The sequence below is a fragment of the Mauremys mutica genome, chromosome 11 (genome assembly GCF_020497125.1).
Source record: "Mauremys mutica isolate MM-2020 ecotype Southern chromosome 11, ASM2049712v1, whole genome shotgun sequence".
Taxonomy (NCBI): domain Eukaryota; kingdom Metazoa; phylum Chordata; order Testudines; family Geoemydidae; genus Mauremys; species Mauremys mutica.
In genome coordinates this window covers 42,054,610-42,082,214 of record NC_059082.1, presented here as the reverse complement: position 1 = coordinate 42,082,214, position 27,605 = coordinate 42,054,610, and the positions used below count along the sequence as shown (strand labels likewise).

Here is a 27,605-nt window from a genome sequence, read left to right as displayed (position 1 = left end):
GACATGTGTAGCTACATGCTGCACTGTGGCCGCAGCTTTTCTTTTCACTGTGGCAAAAAGGGCATGTAATATACACACAGCCTATGTGATATTGGGCTTGGGTAATCAGAAGCTATTTTTTCCTGTGCAAATAAAAGCAACTCAGTTATAAAATAGCAGTGTAATAAATTATACTTTACTGAATCCACCATTCTAAACTGATGAGTGTTCCCTTCCAGCAGCTTAGAGCCAGGTATATGGATAAATGTATGCTAAGAATTTTTCCACTGAAAAGCTCTCTTTCCCCATTCTTCCTCTTGCAGGACAGGCATGTGAGAAAGATAATAAAGAGAAATAAAAAAGGAGGGTAGGAATACCATGACTTTCGTTGCCTTCTGCTGTCAACTATGGCAGTCCACATTGCTATACAGACCCTCCTCATTGATGGACATATGCATCAATGGGGTCCAAGGATCTTATGGACCCATCTTCTCCAACTGAAATCTGGGCAGGTGGATCTCTAGCCTGCTACTCAAGAATAAGTTTCTTATAGCTAGTCTTTTACCTAGCCCTTCCTTTGACTTCTTCCCATAGGTAGAGACTCACCTTAAAAAAAGGCCTTGAAGGCACACAAGGCAGTTTAATAACTCCCCATGGCAATGGCAGTGCTGTCCTTCATGGAAATGGTTGTAAGGGTCCCAATTACACCATTTTCTCTAAGCCTGATGAACTCTCATTCCAGCTAGGTAGGTGCCTGGGTTGGGCAAACAAATGAACTCCTTGTACTCTTGCAGATCTCTTTTTCTGTTTCCCATTATGATAAAGCTGTGTTCCATACTGTTCTTGGATTTGTTCCAAGGATGCTGTCTGCAAATCATGATAACCAGGAGATGTACCTTCCTTGTTTGTAGCTAAACAGTTTATGTGAAAGAGAGGTTACATAAGTTAGCTGCTAAAATCTTATTTTGGGAAAAAATATTTAGGATGCCTGCATTCATGTTTGTGTCATGGTGAGTTCACACACAGGAATGGTATGAGGTTAAGTGCCTAGGTGTCCTATTGACTGACAGTAAATGTATTTGTGAAATTTATTATGTACAAAAAGCATTTTACTCTGACTTAAAAGCCATTGCATATTGCCTATATTATTGATGCCTGCTTGGAAAAGGAAGAATTGACCTCACCTGAAAAATCTGCTGAGAAGCATCTTGAAAGTAATTTAATTCCATTTTGCTGCGGTAAACACCTGATCTGGCCGTCTCTGCAAAGGCTTCATAAATATGGTATTTTCTACGTGTAGTGGTCTACAGTAACTCTTCTCAATATTAGTCAAGTATGGACACTCTTACTTAGGGTATGTCTTCACAGGGATAAAAGCACCCCTGGCTGGCCTGCTTCAGTTGATTCAGGCTCGTGGGTCTTCGGCTGCGAGGCTAAAAATTGCTGTATAGGCATTCAGGCTTGGGTCAGAGCTTGGGCTCAGGAACCCTCCACCCTCACAGGGTCCTAGAGCTAAGGCTCCAACCCACGTCCGAATGACTACACAGCAATTTTTCAGTCATGGAACCCGAGCCCTGTGAGGCTGACCTGGGCCAGCTGTGGGTTTTTTATCCCTGTGTAGACATACCCTTGGTTTCCATTAGGCTATTTTAGTGGATGCAAAAGGGAAATTTCCTTGCCTGTGAAATGTTTTTTGGTATCAGATGCCACAAGCTGGAAACACCCTCCTGCCCCACCTCTTACTTTATCAATTAACTGAAAGTAATTTTGTGGGGGGGTTTTCCCCACAGTGGAAGCTAATTAGCTAGAGGAAAATTCAACTGCAAAATTCTTAGAAAATTCTTTATTCTTTATTCTTTCTTTATTCTTTATTCTGTTAGAGAATAAAGTGTGGCCCGAAGAATGATTTGATTTCACTGGGGAGGAGAGGGGGGACATGCATTGACCTCATTGCTCTGTTAGTTAATACCATCCAATTGTTAGATCAGGGTAAAAGTTGTACTTCTGTTTTCAAAAATGAAGGGCGCTAAAACAAGTGAGGCAGAGAGCTCCACATTGCCTAGCACTCAAGTTAATACAAGTTCAGTTTTCTTCAGTTGCTAGATCATAACAGCTCTGCATTACATGAGAAGCAATCTTAGGCTGTCTTGGGAGTCTGACTAGCCCTCTGGCTGGCTGTACATTGCCACCTCCCTCATTTAGCTTTGTTGACATTTTTAGCAAAGGAGGAGTTGCCTGTCACAATCCACTGTTTTTTAGAGATCCAGTCGCCCAACCACTTCAGTGTTAGTTTAACTTACATCTGGCAGGCAGCAAGACCTGAAATCTACATCAATTTTATGAAACAATTACTTCATTTTCCTTGGGAATTGTGTCCGTATAAACAAGACATGGAACCTTGCAAGCTTTGCCATTTTTTTAAACAGCTCATGACTTCCTTGATTTAACATCAGGAAACAGACAAGGAAATAACAAGCACAATGTATAAGTGTGACATGTTATACATAAACTAAAGAAACAGGTTATTTTTCTGTCCCCATAGCTCCATCAGTCTTGATAGGCTGGTTAATCTACCTCATCCACTTGCATTCAGAAAGCAGCAACAAATAGGGATCTACTCTTCTGAAACCTTTGAGTCCCCCTTCCTCTTTTTCTAAACCACTTTCATTACCAGTTTTCATTCTGCATCATTGCTCAACAGTTGCAGTAGTTTTCACTTTGCCACTTTTGTCAAAGAATTTCTTTCAGCTGACCACTGCAGGCTTTTTTGTGCAAGGTAAATAGCAGAAATGTTCCTGGAATCTTTTCTTCTTGAGAGAGCGGGGATCCTTCTCAAACTGTTTGGGAATGCTTAGGAAAGGTGTTTTTCTGTGTGGTCTTTTTCTTCCTCCCAATTCTGTGTATAGCAAATACTATTTATTTGCTACCAATGATTGGTTGAAAGAAATGCACTTTGCTTCTGAGGCAAGCTCCCATGTTACCCAGTCATTAATATGTCTCGATGACTGTCCATAACCTTGTTACTACACCTCTATCCTGCTATAACGCGACCCGATATAACACAGGTTCGCATATAGCGCGGTAGCAGCGGGGCTCCAGCAGCACTTTAAAGGATCCAGGGCTCCGGCTGCTGCGGGGAGCCCCGGGCCCTTTAAATCACGGCTGGAGCCCTGCTGCCACTACCTCGAGGCTGTGGCAGTGGGGCTTGGGCAGCGCTTTAAAGGGTCTGGGACTGTGGCTGCTGCGGAGCTCCAGGCCCTTTAAATCACCTCTGGAGCCCTGCCGCCGCTACCCCGGGGCTGCGGCGGTGGGGCTCGGGCAGCACTTTAAAAGATCTGGGTCACCGGCTGCTGTGGGGAGCACTGGGCCCTTTAAATCACCACTGGAGCCCTGCCGCCACTACCCTGGGGCTGCGGCAGCGGGGCTCCGCCAGCGATTTAAAGGGCCTGGGGCTCCCCACGGCCGGAGTCCCAGGCTCTTTAAATCACCGCTGCAGCCCAGCCACCGCTACCCCAATATAACGGTGTTTCACCTATAACGTGGTAGGGATTTTTGGCTCCCCACGACCATGTTATGTCAGGGTAGAGGTGTAGTTTTATCTGTTCTGCAACTCAAACAACATTCTCACACTCATAGCTAGGACTCTGGACTAAACTGGAGTTCCAAAATGAGCCTTGTCTCTATGCATTTGTGACAGATTTCAGCGGTAAAGATTATAGCTCTATCCTTTTGAGGAAAGTTATTTGTATGGACAAGCCTTGAGTTAAATGTAGAGTGATGTGGCAGAAGAGGAAAAGTCCTTCAGTACATTACTCAGAGCCTGGGCCTCAACTAAGTTCCCTGTTGGGAATGGTTAGTCTGCTAGACGTTGCATTTCTCATTTAATGGTTTTTCATATTTTGTAAGGAATGGGGTCACTATTCCCACAGACAAGTGCATGTATCATCCCGGAAAGAGATTATAGATAATTGTAAGAGTATACGCCTTAATTCTCTTTTCAGTCTAAATTTCTCTCACATTATTACTTTAATATTTGCTTCATTATTTATATACCATCCAGAGTGCTAGGTACTTTACAAACAAATAAGAAAGGGTCCTACAGAAAAGAGCTAACTGGCTGAAGTTCAGTTACTGAGGTAGTATTGGTAGGCTGCGGAAGCAACTGGAAGAATCTGCTCCTTATTGAGGGAGTGTATCTGTCATTTGGTACACAGATGCATAATTCAGAGGTCTTTATTAGATCTAGGTCTGCTCCTGGGTCTTGATAACACAGCTGTGGCCCAAAATGCTTTTTCTGTATATTAGTACACCATTTTCGGAGCAGGCCTTGCTATAGTGTCCTTTACCTTTGCTGTCTCAAAATTATGCTGCTGTTATAATGGAGCTATATTGGGCTACATCTTCAGATCATTCAAAAACTGAGGCAGATATACAATATGTCTGGGGCCTCTTATTAAGCAGAGGTACCATAGAAAGCATATTATACTAGTGCTCATTGATCTGTATGGGCTGCCTATTAGGTGAGTATCTTCTGTGACTCAGCAGTATTAGCTGAATTACATATATAGGCCGTATTAAAGCTCACCTTTTTTTCATACACATCTCTAAAATTGGCCTTTTCTCTGGCCATGCAACTAAAACTCATCCAAGCCCTCATCTTTTCACATGTTGACTATTTTCTGTTCTTGATTACTGTAACTTTGCTCAAGTGTATTCAGAATTTTGCTGCTAAAAACATCAAGTTTGCCCACCGCTCTGACCACATCAAACCCCATCTTTGAGTCTCTTCTCTGGCTCTCTTTAACTCTGCATTAAATACAAGCTTCTTGTGTTTACCTTTGTGACAGTTTGGATCACAGAAATCCCCCTGGGAGCTGCCAGCCGATGTGCCAAGACTACCTCTGCTCCTGTTTTCCCTGCCAGCTCAGGACTCCAGCACCCTGTCTTGCTGAGCCAGACACTCCCGTCTGCCCGAACAAAGACCCGGGGTCTGAATTACTTGCCCCAAAGCTGCAGGTTTACCTGAAAGCAGCTCACAGAAGTGTGCTTGTCTTTAGCACTCAGATGCCCAACTCCCAATGGGGTCTAAACCCAAATAAATCCGTTGTACCCTGTATAAAGCTTATGCAGGGTAAACGCATAAATTGTTCGCCCTCTATAATACTGATGGAGAGAGATGCACAGTTGTTTGCTCCCCCAGGTATTAATACATACTCTGGGTTAATAAGTAAAATGTGATTTTATTAAATACAGAAAGTAGGATTTAAGTGGTTCCAAGTGGTAACAGACAGACCAAAATAGGTCACCAAGCAAAATAAAATAAAATGCCCGGTTTCAGAGTAGCATCCGTGTTAGTCTGTATTCGCAAAAAGAACAGGAGTACTTGTGGCACCTTAGAGACTAACAAATTTATTTGAGCATAAGATTTCGTGGGCTACAGCCCGCTTCATCGGATGCATAGACTGGAACATACAGCAAGAAGATATTTATACATACAGAAGCAGCAAAGAATCCTGTGGCACCTTATAGACTAACAGACGTTTTGCAGCATGAGCTTTCGTGGGTGAATACCCACTTCTTCTTGCATCCGAAGAAGTGGGTATTCACCCACGAAAGCTCATGCTGCAAAACGTCTGTTAGTCTATAAGGTGCCACAGGATTCTTTGCTGCTTCTACAGAACCAGACTAACACGGCTACCCCTCTGATACTATACATACAGAGAACATGAAAAGGTGGAAGTTGCCATACCGACTGTAAGAGGCCAATCAATTGAAATGAGCTATCATCAGCAGGAGAAAAAAAACTTTTGAAGTGATAATCGAGATGACCCATAGAAGGTATGAGGATACTTAACATGATACTTAACAAAATAAATAATGCTGAGCCAATCCTATACCACATTGCTTATTTGTATGTCATATCCACATCTCCTGTTTTTGGTCTGTTGGTGTAAATGCTTCATGGCAGGGTTTATCTTTTTCCTGTGTTTGTACAGCACCCGACACAATGGGGCCCTATTCCTGATTGGGGCCTATGGTTTCTACCATAGTATAGATAATATTTTCCTCTTCTTTGAATTTGAGATATTGGCTTTGATATAGAGCCCTGAGTGGTTAGGGAGCTGCCTATTTGAGAGGCTGTGTGTGAGATTCTCACATCTGCTCCAGCCATTTTACACCTCAGTTTTGGCTGGAGGAGGACCCCCTCCTAAACTCTGGAGTAGGGTTTCAGGGGTGGGGCTGCAGGACATAGCACGGGAATGGTTCTGGACAATGGTGTGGCCCAAAAGACATCTCTCAGAGACTGCTGTAACTTAGGCTGCAAGGATAAAGATCAGGAAAGTGAAAAGGCAGTTTAGAGCCACATTAGCCCTGTCACATTGTCTGGAGTGGCTCAAGACCGTGTGTGCCAACCTCAGTGCAGATTGTCAAGAAGCAGGGTTGTATGTACTATAATTGGATTTCACCAACCCAGTAAGAAGAGTGAGCTCCTAAAGCACTGTAACAGTATTATCATAGTCACAGACAGTCCCCTTAGACATTCCAGTCTATCTTGCCACCCAGGCAAGCTGGATTTTATGATGATTGGTTGCTATACACCAAGGATCACAAAATATTCAGGTTGCTCCCAGTTCCAAGAGACGAGTCACTTATCCCAGGTCAATTTGTACCTCAGATATCACACTAAAGACAACACTTGCGGCCAGTCTTACGATAAGCTAACTAAGGATTTTTTTGATTAAGAAAAGAAATGAGTTATTATAGTGTTAAAGCAGCAAAATATATATATATACAGATGAGTTACAGTCTATGGTTTCTAAAAGGTGACAGAGTTGTAGTAATCTGTCAGCTCTGAGTGTCTTTTAGGGCTAACCCAGGTTGACCATGGGGATCTCTGCTTCTGTTTTGTAGCTCTGACCCTGTGAGAGTCCAAACATCAAAAGAGAGTAAAATTTTTCTTGGTAGCTATTTTTATTTCCTTCTACCAGAATTCAAGACAATGGGATGGGCCCTTTTGTACATAGTCTCTTCATGGGTGTGAAGGGGTAGCTAACAAAGTCTTTGTATTGTGATGTCCCACAATGGCCCATTTTGTTTTGACAGGCCTTCTTGATGGATAGGAGACGATCCCTCCTGACTGGGATCACAGTTGCAAAGCAGACATTTTTTACAGTTATAAAGCAAAAGCTTAAATATTACCTTATAGCATATGGTGATATTATCAGTGAGATTAATGCATGCAGCAACATACAAGCATTTCATGAAGTCGAAACATACCGTTATAAGTTCAATACCTATCTTAACCATACTAGCACAAAGGTGAAACAGACTAGTTTCCAGGAATGAATTTCAGTCCTTGGCTGAAGCCTAAAGCCTTGGCAAGAACTGACACCTGGTTTGCCAGCAACACAAGCCTCCATCCCTATGGGCTGTTGAGTTCTGTTCTTGTCATCTTAAAGATGCAGCAGAGAATCTCACCCTCTCTCTCTTCCTACTGGACCCTGCTAAACTTGTGATTGGGGTAGCACTGATGCTGAAGGCCTGCCTCTGCCCCAAGTTTAAACAGGAGGGAGATCCTGGCTGGGCATTCTCTGTGGAGGATCCTCAACTTTGGTATACACACTCTTGCTCTGTTTTGAGACAGCTTACATTCTGAATGTGCTACGGAGCCCTCCTCTTTCCCTGTGCTTTTGAAACCTGGGAGTTCTGAGGGTCTGAGCAGTTTATCTACTTGTTATTTCATCTGTATTTAAATTTATTGAATGCCAGCTGGAGGATAGGATATGTGCTCTGTAAATCTTAAATAAACACATATGCCAGGTGCCCTCAGCTTATTTGGAGGTCATCTTTAGCAGACACCACACACTAACTATTGCTACCAGAAGGTATTATGTCTACAACCAAAAATAAAATAAAATAAAAATCAAAGCCAGCATATTGACTATGTAAGAACATAAGAACGACCATACTGAGTCAGACCATAGGTCCATCTAGCCCAGTATCCTATCTTATGACAGTGGCCGATGCCAGATGCCCCAGAGGGAATGAATAGATCAGGTAATCATCAAGTCATCCATCCCCTGTCGCCCATCCCCAGCTTCTGGCAAACAGAGACACCATCCCTGACCATTGTGCCTAATAGCCATTGATGGACCTATCCTCCATGAATTTGTCTAGCTCTTTTTGGAATCCTGTTAGTCTTGGTCTTCACAAAATTCTCTGGCAAGGAGTTCCACAGGTTGACTGTGTGAAAAAATACTTCCTTTTGTTTGTTTTAATCCTGCTGCCTATTAATTTCATTTGGTGGCCCCTAGTTTTTGTGTTATAAGGAGGAGTAAATAACACTTCCTCATTTACTTTCTCCACACCAGTCATGATTTTATAGGCCTCTATCAGACCCCCCCTTAGTCGTCTCTTTTCCAACCTGAAAAGTCCCAGGCTTATTAATCTCTCCTTATATGGCAGCCATTCCATATCCCTAATAATTTTTGTTGCCCTTTTCCAATTCCAATATATCTTTTTTTGAGATGGGGTGATCACATCTGTACACAGTATTCAAGAGCATGTTGCAGTAGTCTCATCTTAAAGAGACAAAAGCATGGGTGATACTTGCAAGGTCCTCAGCATTCATGTTGCTCATTTGGGGTGGAAGTCTCAATGACCTTTATAATCAATGCAGTATTATTTATGTGACACCACCTTATGTGGGAGGAGGTGATTAGGGGACAAGGAGCGGGGAGGGGGGAGTTGGATGGGTCGGAGTTCTAAGGGGGGCAGTCAGGGGGAAGGAAGTGGGAGGGGGCAGATAGGGGGCGGGGCCAGGGTGTTTGGGGAGGCACAGCCTTCCCTACCTGGCCCTCCATACAGTTGTGCAACCCCGATGTGGCCCTCAGGCCAAAAAGTTTGCTCACCCGTGATCTAGACTGTTCTCAGTGGTACCAGATGACAGAACAAGGAGTAATGGTCTCAAGTTGCAGTGGGGGAGGTTTAAGTTGGATATTAGGAAAAACTTTTTCACTAGGAGGGTGGTGAAACACTGGAATGGGTTACCTAGGGAGGTGGTGGAATCTCCTTCCTTAGAGGTTTTTAAAGTCAGGCTTGATAGAGCCCTGGCTGGGATGATTTAGTTGAGGATTGGTCCTGCTTTGAGCAGAGGGTTGGACTAGATGACCTCCTGAGGATCCTTCCAACCCTGATATTCTATAATTCTATGTGGGTGTACCATGGATTTATATAGAAGCAATATGATATTTTCTTTCTTTATTATCTATCCGTTTCTTAATGATTCCCAACATTTTGTTTGCTTTTTTGACTGCCGCTGCACATTGAGTGGATGTTTTCAGAGAACTATCCACAATGACTCCAAGATCTCTTTCTTGAGTAGTAACAGCCAATTTAGACCCCATCATTTTATACATATAGTTGGGATTATGTTTTCCAATGTGCATTACCTTGCATTTATCAATGTTGAATTTCATCTGCCAATTTGTTGCCCAGTCACCCAGTTTTGAGAGATCCTTTTGTAGCTCTTCACAGTCTGCCTGGGACTTAATTAAATCGAGTAGTTTTTATCATCTGCAAATTTTGCCACCTCACTGTTTACCCCTTTTTCCAGATCACGTATGAAGATGTTAAATAGGACTGGGCCCAGTACAGATTCCTGGGGGACACCACTATTTACCTCTCTCCATTCTGAAAACTGACCATTTATTCCTGCCCTTTGTTTCCTATCTTTTAACCAGTTACAAATCCATGAGAGGACCTTCTCTCTTATCCCATGACTGCTTACGAGCCTTTGGTGAGGGACCTTGTTAAAGTCTTTCTGAAAATCTAAATACACTATACTCGCTGGATCCATGTGCTTGTTGACCCCCTCAAAGAATTCTAGTAGATTGGTGAAGCATGATTTCCCTTTACAAAAACCATGTTGACTCTTCCCCAACAAATTATTTTCATCTATGTGTCTGACAATTTTTATTCTTTACTATAGTTTCAACCAGTTTGCCTGGTACTGAAGCCAGGCTTACTGGCCTGTAATTGCCGGGGTGGGGAGGGGGTCACCTCTGGAGCCCTTTTTAAAAATTAGTGTCACATTAGCTGTCCTCTAGTCATTTTGTACAGAAGCTGATTTAAACGGTAGGTTACAGACTATAGTTAGTAGTCCTGCATTTTCACATTTGAGTTCCTTCAGAACTCTTGGGTGAATACCGTCTGGTGACTTACTACTGCTTAGTTTATCAATTTGTTCCAAAACCTCCTCTAATGACATCTCAATCTGGGACTGTTCCTCAGATTTGTCACCTAAAAAGAATGGCTCAGGTTTGGGAATCTCCCTCACATCCTCAGCTGGGACAACCAATGCAAAGAATTCATTTAGTTTCTCCGCAATGGCCTTCTCATCCTTGAGTGCTCCTTTAGCATCTTGATAGTCCAGTGGCCCCACTAGTTGTTTAGCAGGCTTCCTGCCTCCAATGTACTTTAAATTTTTTTTGCTATTACTTTTTGAGTCTTTGGCTAGCTGTTCTTCAAATTCTTTTTTGGCCTTCCTAATTATATTTTTACACATCATTTGCCAGAGTTTATGCTTCTTTCTATTTCCCTCACTAGGATTTAACTTCCACTTTTTAAAGGATGCCTTTTTGCCTCTCATTGCTTCTTTTATTTTGTTGTTTAGCCATGGTGGCACTTTTTTGGGTCTCTTACTATGTTTTTTGATGTGGGATATACATTTAAGTTGAGCCTCTATTATGGTGCCTTTAAAAAGTTTCCATGCAGCTTGCAGGGATTTTACTTTTGGTGCCGTACCTTTTAATTTCTGTTTAACATTTTTGTGTAGTTCCCCTTTCTGAAATTAAATGCTACAGTGTTGGGCCACTGTGGTGTTTTCCCTGCCACAGGGATGTTAAGTTTAACTATATTATGGTCACGATTACCAAGCGGTCCAGCTATATTCACCTCTTGGACCTGATCCTGTGTATGTATTTCCTGTCATAGTCTAGTGTTAGATTTATTATCTCTGATATCTTTGGGGCAAACTCTGCTCTGTAGTATTTGTGGGGCAAGGGGCTGGTGAACAATGGGAATTGCACCTGCTTACTTCAGGGCTGAATTTCTTACCCCTCACTAAGTATATTTCTTGCATAAAAAGAGCAGCTCAGTGACTCTGGCTGTCCTGGAGGGGACACAGATTTGAAATCAACTAGCACCTCTACTGATGTGGTTTTAAAAACAGCAGGATGGTGTGGACTGCACTCTCAGCAAGTTTGCAGATGACACTAAACTGGGAGGAGTGGTAGATATGCTGGAGGGTAGGGATAGGATACAGAGGGATCTAGACAAATTAGAGGACTGGGGCAAAAGAAACTTGATGAGGTTCAACAAGGACAAGTGCAGAGTCCTGCACTTAGGACAGAAGATCCCATTCACTGTTACAGACTAGGGACCGAATGTCTAGGAAGCAGTTCTGCAGAAGAGGACCTACAGGTTACAGTGGACGAGAAGCTGGATATGAGTCAACAATGTGCCCTTGTTGCCAAGAAGGCTAACGGCATTTTGGGCTGTATAAGTAGGGGCATTGCCAGCAGATGGAGGGATGTGATCATTCCCCTCTATTGAACATTGGTGAGGCCTCATCTGGAGTACTGTGTCCAGTTTTGGGCCCCACACTACAAGAAGGATGTGGATAAATTGGAGAGAGTCCAGCAGAGGGCAACAAAAATGATTAGGGGGCTGGAGCACATGATTTATGAGGAGAGGCTGAGGGAACTGGGATTGTTTAGCCTGCAGAAGAGAAGAATGAGGGGGGATTTGATAGCTGCTTTCAACTACCTGAAAGGGGGTTCCAAAGAGGATGGATCTAGACTGTTCTCAGTGGTAGAAGATGACAGAACAAGGAGTAATGGTCTCAAGTTGCAGAGGGGGAGGTTTAGGTTGGATATTAGGAAAAACTTTTTCACTAGGAAGGTGGTGAAGCACTGGAATGGGTTACCTAGGGAGGTGGTGGAATCTCCTTCCTTAGAGGTTTTTAAGGTCAGGCTTGACAAAGCCCTGTCTGGGATGATTTAGTTGGGAATTGGTCCTGCTTTGAGTAGGGGGTTGGACTAGATGACCTCCTGAGGTCCCTTCCAACCCTGAGATTCTATAATTCTATGATAATCTGAAAAGAGAGCCATATAGAATATAGAGGGAAATAGAAAAATGGGACAATGAAAGGGAATTCTTATAGCTAACACAATCTTACAGGGATTAAAACTGTTTGGTTTATTGAGTAGTCTTGGACTTGGAAACGTTCACAATATTTTATAAGGGCAGCTAGCTGGAATTCCATATTTTAATGTCTTTAGCAATGCCATCCAGTATTCTAGTGCCTGTTGCCTTGGTAATCAGAAAGACAGGGTACCAGCTGATTGTAACTGAGACCTGCATTGTTCCTACTGACGCATGTTTGCTATTTAATGTGGGATAATGACAGCCTGAAACCTCCTTTTGTTCCAAGCCTTTCTGTTTGCTTACAATTCCTGGAGGTTAATTGACTGTTCTGCAGTTGTGAACGGCTGAAAACGTGTATGTATTTTGTTTTTGGCTGGCTGGCTGAATCAGCAAATGACCCTGTACATTTGCCCTGCATTTGCTGAGGCAGGAACTTGGAACTGCACAGGAACTTGGACGTGAAGAGATGCATAATGTTGATTCAGAAAGTCAGACTTCCTCCAGTACCTAAAGAAAATTGTCAATCATATTGACTTTCTAAACTAAATTGATTGCTTTTTTGCTTAGCTTTGGGGAACAGAAACAAACTGTGAGGAACTGCTTATTAGTTTCTGAGCAACCAGAATAATTTTATTTTTAGAATTGCAAAACAAGACCATAACAACTGTAGTCTGTCTCTAGTGATCAGATGGGGTCAATGACATTAATTCCTTGGTGTTGGCATTTGACTTTTCATTACTCGGGCACCATATGCAGGTTGCTGGGAGTGATGCGGGGCCCACAGCACCACGGGGGTGGCCATCCCGTGGGCCGGATCCAAAGCCCTGATGGGCCGGATCCGGCCCATGGGCCATAGTTTGCCCACCCCAGTTGTAAGGAGTGGCCTCTTTAGGAGTAGGAACAAAGCTGTGGAAGCCAAATGTCCCCAAATAAAAGTAAAAACCATATACAGAATTGCCCCATTATTTCAAGGCTTTCAGGAATTCTTTGTGTTCACAAGCTATGTGTTCATACACAGAGGATTAGTGGTAATCTTTCAGATTGCATGGCTTTTGGGATACTTCATGTGGAGTCTGTGCCTGGGACCCCACTTATTTTGCATTTGAGACTGAATTTAATACAGCAGGATGCTCAGATGGTGTTCCAGCGGCTATCCAGCACCATGTGCTCATGCTTATCCACAAATGCCATACCTCTTTGAAATCCTGCCACTGTGGCCAGAACTGATAGAAGTGTCGTATTCTTAGTGGCTCCTCCTAACAGATTAGGGACATCCAAGCTTCACAGCAGAAACTTGTCCTCAGTTAATGCGCTATTTAAACTCCCATGTTATGTCTTAATTTAATTGTTTTTTAAATTAAGTGACAGAGTATATTTTTCAGTTGTCAGAGTGGTGTATGTCGTTTGTGGAGCCAGGAATTTGATAAGTGGCTTGAGAATTGGTGCAGTGTTGACTCGTGCATGGGTTCTTTACTGCTGATAAAGATTTAAAGCACTTTTCTTTTGAGGAAGTCCCAGGTTCCAAAGGATTAATCAGTTTTGCTTAATCTGGGTCAAAATGGCATTTATAAAAATATTCAGATTAATCAAGTCTGACTGTACCAAAGCAATAATCTTAAACAAGCTGCCAAACAGTTCAGTAAATCATAAATTTATAGCTGGTATGAAAATAACATGCCATAATCACAGTACAGTAGATGTCATTAGCATACTCTTATCACAGTAGCTAGTCTCATTACTTTTAATTCCTTTACTTCAGCATAAAAATCTTTGAGCAGCTGAAACTGTATTTTCTGATGAAATAATAAATCATTGAACTTGCCTATCTTTCATAGGCAGATCTATCTCGTAGTGGGATATAGAGGGGAAAAATAATTAGACTTCCTCTAAGCATTTGGGGCCAGGAACCATCTTTTTGTTCTGTGCTTGTACAGCGCCTAGCTGTATAGGGTCTGGTCCATGACTAGGGCTCATATGTGCTATGGTGATACAAATAAATTAATAATCATCTAAATATCTTTGGTCTGACTGCCTTAGCTGCAAGTTAAGAAAATAAATCTGACTTTTCAGGAAAGGTCATATTATATTTTTAACATATACTGCATCCATTTTGCTTCATATGTGCTGTTATGGACATATAGGCATGATTTTTAATTATACTCTTCCTGTGGCTTTTATGAAGAATGATATTGCCTGCTATTTGCTGTTTGTTACTAAGCATTTATCTTAATAATAGTAGCACTTACGGCACTTCTCATCTCTCCACCTCCAAGCTCAGAGTGAATCATGCTGTAAAAGTGAAAGGATATTAAATTTAATTATGGTCACTATTACCAAGCGGTCCAACTATATTCACCTCTTGGACCAGATCCTGTGCTCCACTTAGGACTAAATCAAGAAGTGCCTCTCCTCTGGTGGGTTCCAGGACCAGCTGCTCCAAGAAGCAGTCCTGCGGGGCAGTCAGGAAGGAGGGGGGGTTGGATGGGGGGCAGGGGGCAATCGGGCAGGGGTTCCGAGGCAGTCAGGGGACAGGGAGAAGGGATGGTTGGATAGGGCAGGGGTCCTGGGGGGGCCGTCAGGAATGAGAGGAGGGGTTGGATGGGGCAGCAGGGGTCTGGGGGCAGTCAGGGAGCAGGGGTGTGTGGATGGGGCAAGGGTCTGGGGAGGGGCCATCAGGGAACAGGTGAAGTTGGATGGGGTAGGAGTCCTGGGGGGGCGGGGGGGGAGCAGATAGGAGTTGGGGTCTGGGCCACGAATCCCTCCCCTAACCGGCCCTCCATACAATTTACGAAACCTGATGCGGCCCTCAGGCCAAAAAGTTTGCCCACCCCTGTTCTAGCCTGAGCACTGAGTTCCATTGGGTAGATAGAAAGATTAACCTATACAGAAGCCCTGGAACCCCATAAGATTGGGTTCCTAATCCATGAACTATTGGAACTCATTTGCAAAACTTTTCTTAAACATTACATAAATCTATTGTCTCATACTATAGAATTAGAATTTATAATCCCCATTCCATGATGACAAGTATCAGAGGGGTAGCCGTGTTAGTCTGGTTCTGTAAAAGCAGCAAAGAATCCTGTGGCACCTTATAGTCTATAAGGTCTACGTCTGTTAGTCTATAAGGTGCCACAGGATTCTTTGCTGCCATTCCATGATGAGCTATCCTTGAGCTATAATCTATCTTAATTAATGCTATCTTTAGATAGGTTTTTTTCTTCAAAAAGCATTTTATCAAAAAAATCCAATTTAATAAAAAAAATCTTATTTATTTATTTTTCAAAAAATTGATTTGTATCCATCCTGAATCCCCATTCCATGATGACAAGTATCAGAGGGGTAGCCGTGTTAGTCTGGTTCTGTAAAAGCCTTCAGAGAATATTAATGCAAAAGGGACTTTCATCTTGCAGGATGTGGCCCTTTTCCCTAACAGTTCATATGATGTAAGTATAGTGGAGTATGTAAGACTGTGGTAGGGATCTGATTCCTGGCACCCTGAGAGCCCACTATAGGGCTGTGTCCATGCTGGCAGCTGCAGTTCTTCTTCATTGGCAGTAGTCACTCATTTGCCATAGTGTCTGGTTTATACATCTAATTTTCTTTGGGTACGTCCATACTACCCGCCCGGGTCGGCGGGTAGCGATCGACTTCTCGGAGTTCGATATATCGCGTCTCATCTAGACGCGATATATCGAACTCCGAACGCGCTCCCGTCGACTCCGGAACTCCACCACCGCGAACGGCGGTGGCGGAGTCGACGGGGGAGCCGCGGACTTCGATCCCGCGCCGTGAGGACGGGTAAGTACTTCGAACTAAGGTACTTCGAGTTCAGCTACGCTATTCGCGTAGCTGAACTTGCGTACCTTAGTTCGAACCCCCCCCCCAGTGTAGACCAGGCCTTTGAAACCAGTTTCTAAGGTTGCTGATTGGCAGAATGATTGTCACCTTGTTAAAAATATGCTCCTTCTGTGAGTACCGGCTGTTCTTTTGCAGCTGAAAAGGATCTCCCTGTTTCCCCTTCTTCTTCCAAGCCTTCTGTCCCCATTCCCCCTCCAAAAATTGCCTTTGTTCAGATGTTTATTCAGTCTGTACAGTAGCAGGCATTTTCAGTCGTTACTTTCTCTCTGTATGTAGTGTTCATGCTATCTCTATGGGAGCTTGTCAAATCCAATGCATTGTACTAAGTGCCTCTCTTTTAAAGTGTCAGTGCTAGTTTGCTACTTTGTACGGTAATTGTGACCCATCCTGATCACACTAGAAAGCGGTGGAGTTTTTTTACTAAACAAACTGGAAAAAAAAAAAAAGTGGAGGGGGAGAAACCATCCAGGCTACAAACACTGACAAGTTGAACCACTGGAAAGCACTAGAAATTACTAGATGTAATGTAGAAAATTGGGCTCTCAAACATGCCGTTGTGCCACTTTCTAATACTAGCTCTATGTACAGAGTTATATTGGCCTTGTAACATCTCATGGCGCATACACTGGGTTTTCAATAGCTGCCAGTCTTGTGGCCCTTTTAGTTTTCTCCTAGAATTATTGATTAACACTAGTATTTTTGTTTTATTAGGTAAAAGAAGAGATGCTGTTTGAAGCCCTGGTTACCAGAAAGACAGTGACAGTGGGAGAGAAGCTTATTTTACCATACAAACTTGCAGAGGTACGTGATGTTTTATATTAAACTGGAGGAATATTAACATGGTTTTCAGTGCTCTGGTGTCATGTCATGGTGCCAGGAGTGGCTCACAGCTAGGAATGGCAAACTCAGGTCAGACTGTTAGAAATCAGGGCAGACACTCCAGATGGGTAGTATATTCTATCTTTAGATTTCGCCAAGCCAGTAAAAAAAAGTATACTCAATGGATCACTATATTAGATGTACCATGGAGTCACAGACAGTCCCCTTATGCTCTCTAGCTTCTCTTTACCACACAAACTGGACTTTATGATGAAAGGTTATTAAAACCAAAATTCACCACACATTAGGTTACTTCCAGCCCCAAAGGGCCAGTCACTTACCCCAGGTCAAAATATATTCCAGATCTCACCAAAGACAACACTGTAGCCAATCCTTTACTAAACTAAAAATAATGATCTATTAAATAAGAAAAAGATATATGAGTTATAACAAGGTTAAAGCAGGTAAAATACAGGTGAATTAGAGTTTACTGGTTCAGAATGAAAGCAATCTGCCAATGTCATAGAGTCTTATAAATTCTCTCAGGGCTTCCCAAAAATGGCTTTTGGGGACCTCTGTCTGGCATCTGGAACCTCCCTGTTAGTGTTCAGATGGATCAGAGGTAAGGATCACTCCTAAGGCTTCCCTTTTATAGCTGAAACAGGCTAACAAAATGACAGGGGTCTTCACCATGTGGACTTTGATGAATAGCAAATGCAGACAGTCTGTGATCTTCGTTGCTTAACGTTCACTAGGCCGTCCAAAGGTGATACATTTACTAACAGCCATTCAGACTACTAAGATGGTTTATAGGTAGTTTACAATGTAAATCAACAAGTTTCAGATCGATAAAGACAATAACATTAGTATTTCACTAGTTTTCATGCATTAAGTAAATCTTCATCTAAATGCTAATACATACTTTGATTTAAGGTTAATTAAGCAGAGGATACATACATGAAAAAGGACATTGCTGTAATAAATTAATTTAGTTACACTAGTACAGTGTACTAGTGTACACTTTTTTACTGGCAAACCCTTTCACATTGCAAGCCTCTGAGTGCAATCCCCCTAATAAATTAAACACACTTTTTAATATATTTAACACCATTATAAATGCTGGAGGCAAGTGAGGTTTGGGGTGGAGTTTGACAGCTCGCGACCCTCCTTGTAATGGCCTTGCAACCCCATGAGGGTTCCGACCCCTAGTTTGAGAACCCCTGCACTAGTACACATCAAACAGGATATATATACAATGTAAATAGCATTCAGCAGGTTCCAGACAAATGTAGGCAATAACATTAACATTTAACAGACAAGTGCATTGGGACACTTAACACTGTCTTGAGGTTGTGGCCTGAGCTCAGCTAGCTGCGAGTGCCACAATACACTTAGCTTTGATGAGTTCTGACTCTTTTAGACCCTTTAAATATAAATAAATATAGGAAAAGTTGGTGTGGAAGAATGTCTTCAGGCGATTGACTAAGCTTGTTCACCCTACCACAGCCTTTGCACTGTTTACATTCTTGCAGATATTACAAATGGTTTTGTGGGGATGTGTGACCATTTTAATGGCTTATGGATAATGGAATGCTACATGCCCTCATATCAAAATCATATGGCACTGAGTGTTGTAGGTGCAGTGCTTAATGATAGTGTATACTTGTCCATCTCAGAGTATCATTCTATGTAGACACCAGTTGAAGACTTTCAATGAGATTCTAAGCAACTGTAACAACCTTGGAATAATTTATTTTTGAGACCAGTGGAAGGTCCCCCATAGAGGACTCGTATTAGTCATTTCTTCGGTCTGTTTACATCCTGGCTTCTTACTTTATGCTTTGGCGTAACCAGGAATGGATGGGTTTCCCTTCACATCCCTTTGACTGGCCCAGAAGTTACTTCCAATGTGCTGTCTGCTACCCTTGGGCAAGACACTGCCCCAGGGAATGACATCTAGGACTTTTGCATAATAATGCAGGTCAAGGATACTGGATGGGCATGAATGACTTTTAAAATAAGTGATTTTCAGAAATTGATAAAAACTGTGCAGCTGGTAAACAGAAATACATAGTTCAAGTTCTTGTCTTTATGTATTCCCCTGTTGACGTGCATGAACCCTATAAACTTGAGTTTGGATTCTTTTGGCCCCTAGTGTCCACTGGGCCACACCTGTTCCCTGAGTGTCCTCATGCCTCCCACTGAAGGGCATAAAGATTGGGCCAACTCTGGGGGGATTTCAACCTTCTCTCTGCCTGTGGCTAGGAGTCAGACCTCACAGTGTCTGAGCTTCACTTGCTGTGTGGTCTAGTCTCATATTATAAATAGATAGCAGTCAGTCAGTCATTAGAGCTAGCTCTGCTAGATTTCATTACTTCATATTAGAAGAAGAAACATTTTCTTTCCTGCTTTTGAGAGTGCCCAAGTACTGGGACCAGTTGTTATGACCAAACATAAATATCCAGGCTTTAAAAATTGTCCTTTGTGCAAGGCAGTAATGCTTCTTAAAGATGGACACACCAGATGGGTATTGTGTCTTGGTGAAGGGCACTTAAAAGATAGTTGTGCCATATGTAAATCTTTCTTAAAGAAAAATTGAAAGCGCTAGGGAGTCTTGTTTGAAGATGTTTCTTCTGGATAAATCAGTGCATTTCTCTTCAGATACTAGAGTGTCTGGGACTGAAATTCCTGAGCACTCATTCTCGAAAAAATGCTCTGTTGGCTCCTCAGTTTGCAGATCTGAGACAGCTGCTTCTAAAGATTCCATATCCGTGTCTAGTATACGTTCAGGGCATGGGGGAGAAAATACCACCAAACTCCTAAAAGGAAGAGATCCAAGTCTCCTTCACTGGGTCCTTCCCCAAGAAGGCATAAATACCCTCAGATTGCCTCAGAAAAAGGTAGCTCAAGGCCTCTGGCACCTATTCAGATACTGGTTACTGTGCCTCTAAACCAGTGGTCTCCAACCTTTTTACACCCAAGATCACTTTTTGAATTTAAGGGCAATCCAGGATCTACCCCACCCCTTCCCCGAGACCCCCCATTCCCCAAAGCCTCTCCCCTCTTCCCCATTGTTCACTCTCCCCCACCCTCACTCACTTTCACTGGGCTGGGGTTGGGGTTTGTGAGGAGGTGCGGGCTTTGGGCTGGGACCAAGGGGTTCGCAGTGTGCGAGGGGGCTCTGGACTGAGCCTGGGGCAGGGGATTGGGGTGCAGGAGGGGGTGAGAGGTGTTGGCTCTGAGAGGGGGGTCAGGGCTTGGGGGTTAGGATGTGGGAATGGGTATGGGGTACTGGCTCTGAGAGGGGGGTCAGGGCTGGGGGTGCAGGAAGGGGTTCTGGGTGCTGGAGGGGGCATGGGGTGCTGGCTCTGGGATGGGGCTGGAGGTTGGGGTGCAGCCTCCCGCCGGGCAGCACTTACTTTGGACGGTTCCCGGTTGGCGGTGCAGCAAGGCTAAGGCAGGCTCCATGCTTGCCCTGGCTCCATGCCACTCCTGGAAGGGGCTGTTCCTGGCCAATGGGGGCTGTGGGGATGGTGCTTGCAGGCAGGAGCGCGCGTGGAGGGAGACCCCTGCCCCCCTATGCCCACAGGGCTGCACTGGCAACTTCTGGGAGTGGCATGGCACTGGGACAGGCAGGGAGCCTGCTTTAGCAGCAGCCACTCTACACCACAGAGATCGCGATTGACTGGGAGATCCTCTAGGATCGACCAGTCAATCTAAATCAACCAGTTGGTGACCACTACTCTATACCAACTTTGTTGGTCCATAAGAAATCACCTGTTACTGACACCTCTGCACCAAGGCACCCAATACTGATGTCCTCTATTTGCCTACCTACAGCATCACGGTACTTGGTACAAAGATCCTGTCTGGCATTGATGGACATCATGTCCTTTTTGGTACCAGACTTACCGCTGTGATTAGTAGCGAAGGTGATACCTCTGGCCACCAACTGCTACCCCTTCTCCTGTACTGATCAGAGCAGACTGAAGGTGCGCCCAGCTCTTCAGCTGGAACTGCTTCATACCTACAAGAAGAGTATCTTTCTCTTCCCCTAGCTTAGATAACAGCAGAGAGTTGTCTCCAGTTCATTCCCTAGAAACTAAGATATTCATACCCATACATACTAGAGCGGGAACCTAGGGCTCATTTCTGTTACCCCAAACATAAAGCTGTAAGACAGATATTGCATGTTGGTCTCCATCCCATGGCCACCTTGTCCATATGCCTGTTAGACTGAGATAAATAATCTTTTGTCAATTACCCCCTGGTGATAAGAGTCCAGGGTATATCAATGGTTATTTTTGGTCTTTTGAGATGATTCGTGGTTGATTTATAATGAAGCGTTAAATTGTCTGTGTTCTGTATGCCCATTTACTGAATTATTACTGTATTGTGATTAGAAACATCATTGTGTGTGTGCGCTGAAACAGTAGCTTGAAGATCCGGTGGTGCCCCAATGAAAACTTTGAAAACTGTTTTCCTTTGCAACATTTCTACAATGTTCAAATGATCTATCCGATCATTTCTGTACAGGGCCGCCCAGAGGGGGGGGCAAAGGGGGCAATTTGCCCCAGGCCCCGGGCTCCGCAGGGGCCCCCAAGAGAAGAGCGGAGGCTCCCGCCTCCGCCCCTCTCCTGGAGCCTCAGCGTCTCCGGCGGGGCCCCTGAGCCCCGCCCCGCTCAGAGACGATCCCGGCCCCAGCCCCAGCCTCTTACCGAGCACGTCTCTGGCGGGGCCTGAGCTCCGTCCCGCTCAGAGCCGCGTGGTGAGCGGGGCGGGGCTGGGAGCTCCAACGGGGCCTGAGCCCCGCCCCGCTCAGAGCGCCGTGGGGAGGGGGCGGGGCAGCTGCCTCCGCTCGGCGTGGAGCTCTCAGCCCCGCCCCCTCACCACGCGGCTCTGAGCGGGACGGAGCTCAGGCCCCGCCGGAGACGTGCTCGGTAAGAGGCCGGGGGCGGGGGAGCGGGACCCGCCGCCGCTGCCGCCGCCGAAGCGCAGCCCGGTCTTCGGCGGTGGGGGGGGGGCCCTTCTGTTCCGGGACCTGCCGCCTAAGTGCCCGGAAGGCCCGCGGCGGGGACCCCCCCCCCCCCGGCACCGAATTACCGCTGAAGACCGGGCTGCGCTTCGGCGGCGGTCCCGCTTCGGCGGTAATTCGGCGGCGGGGGGCTCCCGCCGCGGGTCTTCGGGGCACTTTGGCGGCGGGTCCCGGAACGGAAGGGCCCCCCCCGCCGCCCAAGACCCCGGGCCCCCGGAATCCTCTGGGCGGCCCTGTTTCTGTATATATGTTCCCTTCACATTGTTAAAACTGAGATAATTTGTATGAAAGTAGATCTTTCGTTCCTAGATATTTGACCCTCCCATAAAATATATCTATTTCAAGATGCCCCTGGATAATGGAGAGAGAACCTTCAACCTGGAGAATGAGATTGAAAATGACAGCTGTTAACCCTGCGAGGAGGGGCCATTTGCGGTTGCACATATGCACATTCACATGTATGCATGCTGCTTATCTATATTGCACTGAATCTTTACTCTCCCTGATGGCTCTGTTCTTGGAGTCACAATGAAATTGACAGGGTTACTGTACTTGAGTACAATTTTAGTTCCATACCTGCTCTCAGATATTGAGGTAAAACTAAATGTAAGGTCATATGAATAGCTATGATCCCAACAAACTCAGCACATTATTGCAGTTTTATTGAAGAGGGCTGGAATCTGCTGTCCCTGGAATCCATTAATTCTGTTCGAGTGTTAAGCTATTTCACTTCCAATGCCTACTGGTTCAGAAGTGGGAGCTGGAGCTACAGTCCCAGTCTCAGTTCCCCCCAATCACTAATGTGTTGTGCTTTCAGTAGATATATAGGAGGCGTCTTAATGTGTTACTGTCAGGGGACATTTTAAGATAGAAAATGTCATTTTTAAATTGGGAATTAAATTTTGAGCCTGTCAGCCTTGAATTTCCCTTAAACTCATTAGTTCCTCCTACTTATACCTCCCCCGAACACCACCTTTCTGGTGGTCCAGCACTTCCTAGTGCAACCTACATCACTCAACCAGTCCTGCTATCTCCAGAGTATGCAGATTTCTTTAGATTTTATTAGGCACTACATGGAAACAATTGAGATGAGAAATACAATTCTCACTTCGGGTGGGACTAATTTATCAGGAGCAGATGGGCACCTTTTGAACCAAGATCCAGTTTGGAGACTTGGAGATCTGATCTATTTCTTCTACGTTCTTATATCATGCCCATCTCAAGAGTACTACAAGAATTACCGATCATATCTTAAAGCTAGAATTGTTTAGGAGAATTCTTCCAAAAATTTTTGTATACTGTCAGCTTCTCTGACTGATAATTCAGCAGATTTTGTTGTATATGAGAGATTGCATCTGACTTTCTGATATTAGCATTAAAGTAAGGCATTTTGCCTCTGGGTTTACAGGTGGTGTTGACACTAATTAAATGCTACTGAATAGGAGAGCAATGTTTTCAGGTGCAAATTGAAATTTTTGTGCACAAATTTTTGCTGATGCTATTTAAGAGGCCATTTGAAGAGAATATTTGGCCCACTGTAAAACTCAGCAATTCTGATGTGATTTTTACGCCATGTGCACTTCCACACCAATATTGAGAGAGGATTGTATGCATTAATTTGATCCACTCATTTAAAAGTTGTTGAAATTTAAATGAAAAAAAAAATCTTGTCCATACATAATGCTTAGATTTACCTTTGAAAGCAGTCTCTTATCTTCAGACCCACACAGGGTTTTTTGTTCTATAGAACTGCTTCCAAGAACCCTTCATTTTGCCTTTTATAGTAACTGCATGCATTTAGAATGGCTCTCTAATTTAGTCTAGAGCTAAAATTTACCAGCTTTATGCTGTAGATAACCTTATTAATGTTTGCAGTGTTGTTGTAGCTATGTCAGTCCCAGGATATTAGAGAGACAAGGTGGGGTGAGATAATATCTTTTATGGGACCAACCTCCATTGGTGAGAGAGACAAGCTTTTGAGTTTACACAGAGCTCTCGTTCAGACCTGACCCGAAGGAGAGTTCTGTGTAAGCTCAAAAGCTTCTCTTTCTCTCTCACCAACAGAAGTTGGCCAATAAAAGGTATTACCTCCCCTACCTTGTCTCTCTAATAACCTTATTACGAGAGCCTTTCACACACGAAATATTGCACTGTTTTTTGTTTGAAACAGCTATATTCTGTGTAGTCTGAACTATTTAATCCTTAAAGGTTAAGTCATGAATGAATTCTCACTTTTGAAAAAAGCTCAATTTTAAAATATTGCTGCTTTTTCAGGAGCAGCACATCACCTGATCTCTCAATCCCTTTAGAAAACGGCTAGCAGCTTGTTATTTTAATATTTTCTGTATGCTTATTTACCTATGCCATACAGTTAATTTTATGCATATTCATAATTATAAGTAAGGGGCAGGAAAGAAGTTCTTGTTGTCAGCTCAATTAATTGAGGGTGTCCTAAACTAGATACATTCAGACATTTTCTCTGGCTTCTTGGATTGGGAGAAAAACCTCTAAAGATGGCCAGCTATTCACTGCATTGCTCTGAAAGTGACTTCTAGGAGCTGACCAAGAAGCAGCACTTTTGAATTTTGAAGACAATCCCATTTGCAATAAGAGCCTTTGGGGGGAACTTCCATTCAGTTCATTATTCATAGACTCCAAGGCTAGAAGGGACCATTCAGATGGTCTAATCTGACCTCCTGTATAACAAAGGCCATAGAACTTCCCAACAATAATTCTTAGAGTAGGTCTTTTAGAAAACCATCCAATCTTGATTTAATAATTGCCAGTGATGGAGAAGCTCTCATAACCCTTAGTAAATTGTTCCAGTGGTTAATTACTCTCACTATTAACAATTTATGCCTTATTTCCAGTCTGAATTTGTCTGGCTTCCAGTTCAACTTGGATCATATTATACCTTTCTCTGCTCGACTGAAGAGCCTATTCAATATTTGTTTCCCATCTACATACTTATAAACTGTAGTCAAGTCACCACTTAACCCACTCTTTGTTAAGCTAAATAGAGTGAGCTCTTTGAGCCTATCACTATAAGGTATGTTTCTAATCCTTTAATCATTCTCGTGACTATTCTCTGAACCTGTTCCAATTTATCAACATCATTCATTTTGAGACCTTGAACTGTGGACAATAGAACTGGACACAGTATTCCAACATGGTTCTCATCAGTTTGCACCCCCAAATCTTTTCCTGAGTCCCTGCTTCCCAGGATAGGATTCCCTATCCTGTAAGTACAGCCTATACTCTTTGTTCCTAGGTAGGGTGACCAGATGTCCCGATTTTATAGGGACAGTCCCAGTTTTTGGGTCTGTTTCGTATATAGGCTCCTATTACTCCTCCCACCTCCATCCCAATTTTTCACACTTGCTGTCTGGTCACTCTATTCCTAGATATATACATTTATGTTTAGCCGTATTAAAACACACAGTGTTTGTCTGAGCCCAGTTTACCAAGTGATCCAGACTGCTCTGTATCAGTGACCTGGACCTCTTCATTATTTAACACTCCCCCAATTTTTGTGTCATCTGAAAACTTTGATGATTTTATGTTTTCTTCCAGGTATTAATAAAAATGTTAGATAATGTAGGGCCAAGAACCAACACCAGCAGGACCTCACTAGAAACACACCCGTTTGATGATGATTCCCCACTTAGTTTCATTTTGAGACCTTGCAGGCAGCCATCTTTTAATCCATTTTATATCTTTCTAGTTTTTAATCAAAATGTCATGCAGTACCAAGTCAAATGCCTTACAGAAGTCTAAATATGTTACATCACCACTATATCTTTTTCATCCATAACAAAATCAACTTAGTTTGACAGGCTCTGTTTTCCAGAAACCTAAGTTGATTGGCATTAATTGTATTGCCTTCCTTTAATACTTTGAGTCCCCATACAGCTGCTCTGATACCTTGTCTGGGATCGATGTGAGACTGACAGGCCTGTCATTACCTGACACATCCCATTTACCCTCTCTAAATATTGGCAAAACATTAGTTTTCTTGCAGTCTTCTGGAATTTTTCTGGTGTTCCAAGACTTATTGAAAAACAACATTAGCGGTCCACCAAGTTCCTTAGCCAGCTCTTTTAAAACTGCTTCTGATTAACATCCTCCTGAGATGCTACTGGCATGTAAAGAGTATTATCATATGATATGAATACATTATCTGTCTCCTCCCCCCCCCCCAAATACAGAACAGAAATATTTATTCAACACTTCTGCCTTTTCAGCATTATTATTATTGATAAATGAGCCTTTTCATTTAGTAATGGACGAATATCATTGTTAGGATTCTTTTTGTTCATAATATTCTTTAAAAAACTCCTCCCTATAGTCCTTAACTGTAGTGGCAATAGATTTCTCCTTGTGTCCTTTTGCTTCCCTTATTAGCTTTCTTCTAGCTTCTGATTTATATTCATTACTATCAACTTCCCCTTTTTATCATTATTATATATTATTTTTTATAGCTGCCTTAGCTTCCCCTCCAACCCAGTTGCTTTTTTAACTAGCACAGCCTTCTTCCTCAATTGTGGCGTTTTAGTCATCTAGTAAAGTGTTCCTAATGTGAATGATAATTGGGAATTGTTTTTCTGATTAAATTCTTCCTCCCAGCTGATTTGGCTCATAATTGTTCTCAGCTCTGTTAAATTGGCCTCTTTAAAAGAAGACCAAGTATATATGTCATGATTTGGACTTTATTCTGTTTACGCATCATAAATGTGATCCAGTTGGGATCACTTGTACCTGAGCTACCATTATTTTTTAGTTCTGTGATTTGTTCCTCTTTTTCTGTCAAGATGAGGCCTAATGTATATTTCCCCCAAGTTGGATGCAACACTTTATGAGATACAAAATTGCCACCTATAATATTTAGAAATTCCAAAGATGTTTTAGTACTGCCAACATGTCACTCAAACTGAAGTCCCCCATGATATTGCAGCTTTTTTTCCCTACACATTACATATAGGTGCATAAAGAGTCGGTCATCCTGTTCCTAGTGTGATTTGGTGATCTGTAGCATACCAACTAATACCCCACTCAATTTAGGTTCTTAAACCAGGCCCCATTGTTGTGATATCTGAAAAAGCAGTTTTGAAAGATGTGAGCAGCAGCAGCTTGTGATGGTCTGTCTTGTGTCACTTTGTTTTCATTGTGGCGACTTAAATTTCTGCTGAAAATATGCTAGTCAGTTGAAGACTTTCTTTCAAAAGAGGATCTATGCCCAGGTAAATGCTGTTGTGGCATGTGGTGGGCAGGAGGTTTGGTCTTGACCTACTACTCTGTTACTAGATTTTTGTCCTGTGACTCCTTTGCTGTACTCCAGTTTGTTTTCCTAGTTGCTGTACTCTTGTAGCTGGTTTCATGCCCAGGAATGGCAGAGCAGCTGGGAGAGAAACAAAGTGGAACACCATGGCAAGTCTCTGCAAGCTGTAACAGTAGTGAACAAAAAGAAGACATTATGTCTTCTTAACTTTAGGTCCCACACCCTTGCCAACTTGGAATGCAGATCATTTAGCCATGCTTAGAATTTGATGTGTCCAGAGTAGAATCCTTGTCCTTGGTTTTGGATTCTTATTAAATTTATTTAAAGGGCCAGAAACTGCTTTTTTAAAAAAACTTTACTTTATTGAACTGAGTCCTTTGCAAAATGTACATGATATTACAACGTCATATTTTTAATTTGTTTTGA

The 27,605-nt window shown here is 43.2% G+C and overlaps 1 protein-coding gene across 2 annotated transcripts in view; it reads left to right on the top strand.

Moving 5' to 3' along the window:
- Nucleotides 1–27,605, top strand: part of MYO9A (myosin IXA) — a 480,816-nt gene that overhangs the window by 238,132 nt on the left and 215,079 nt on the right. For both annotated transcript variants that reach the window (XM_044979720.1, XM_044979719.1), the window contains exon 9: nt 16,759–16,848. In XM_044979720.1, coding sequence (XP_044835655.1) covers nt 16,759–16,848 — 90 coding nt within the window. The remainder of the gene's footprint in view (nt 1–16,758; nt 16,849–27,605) is intronic.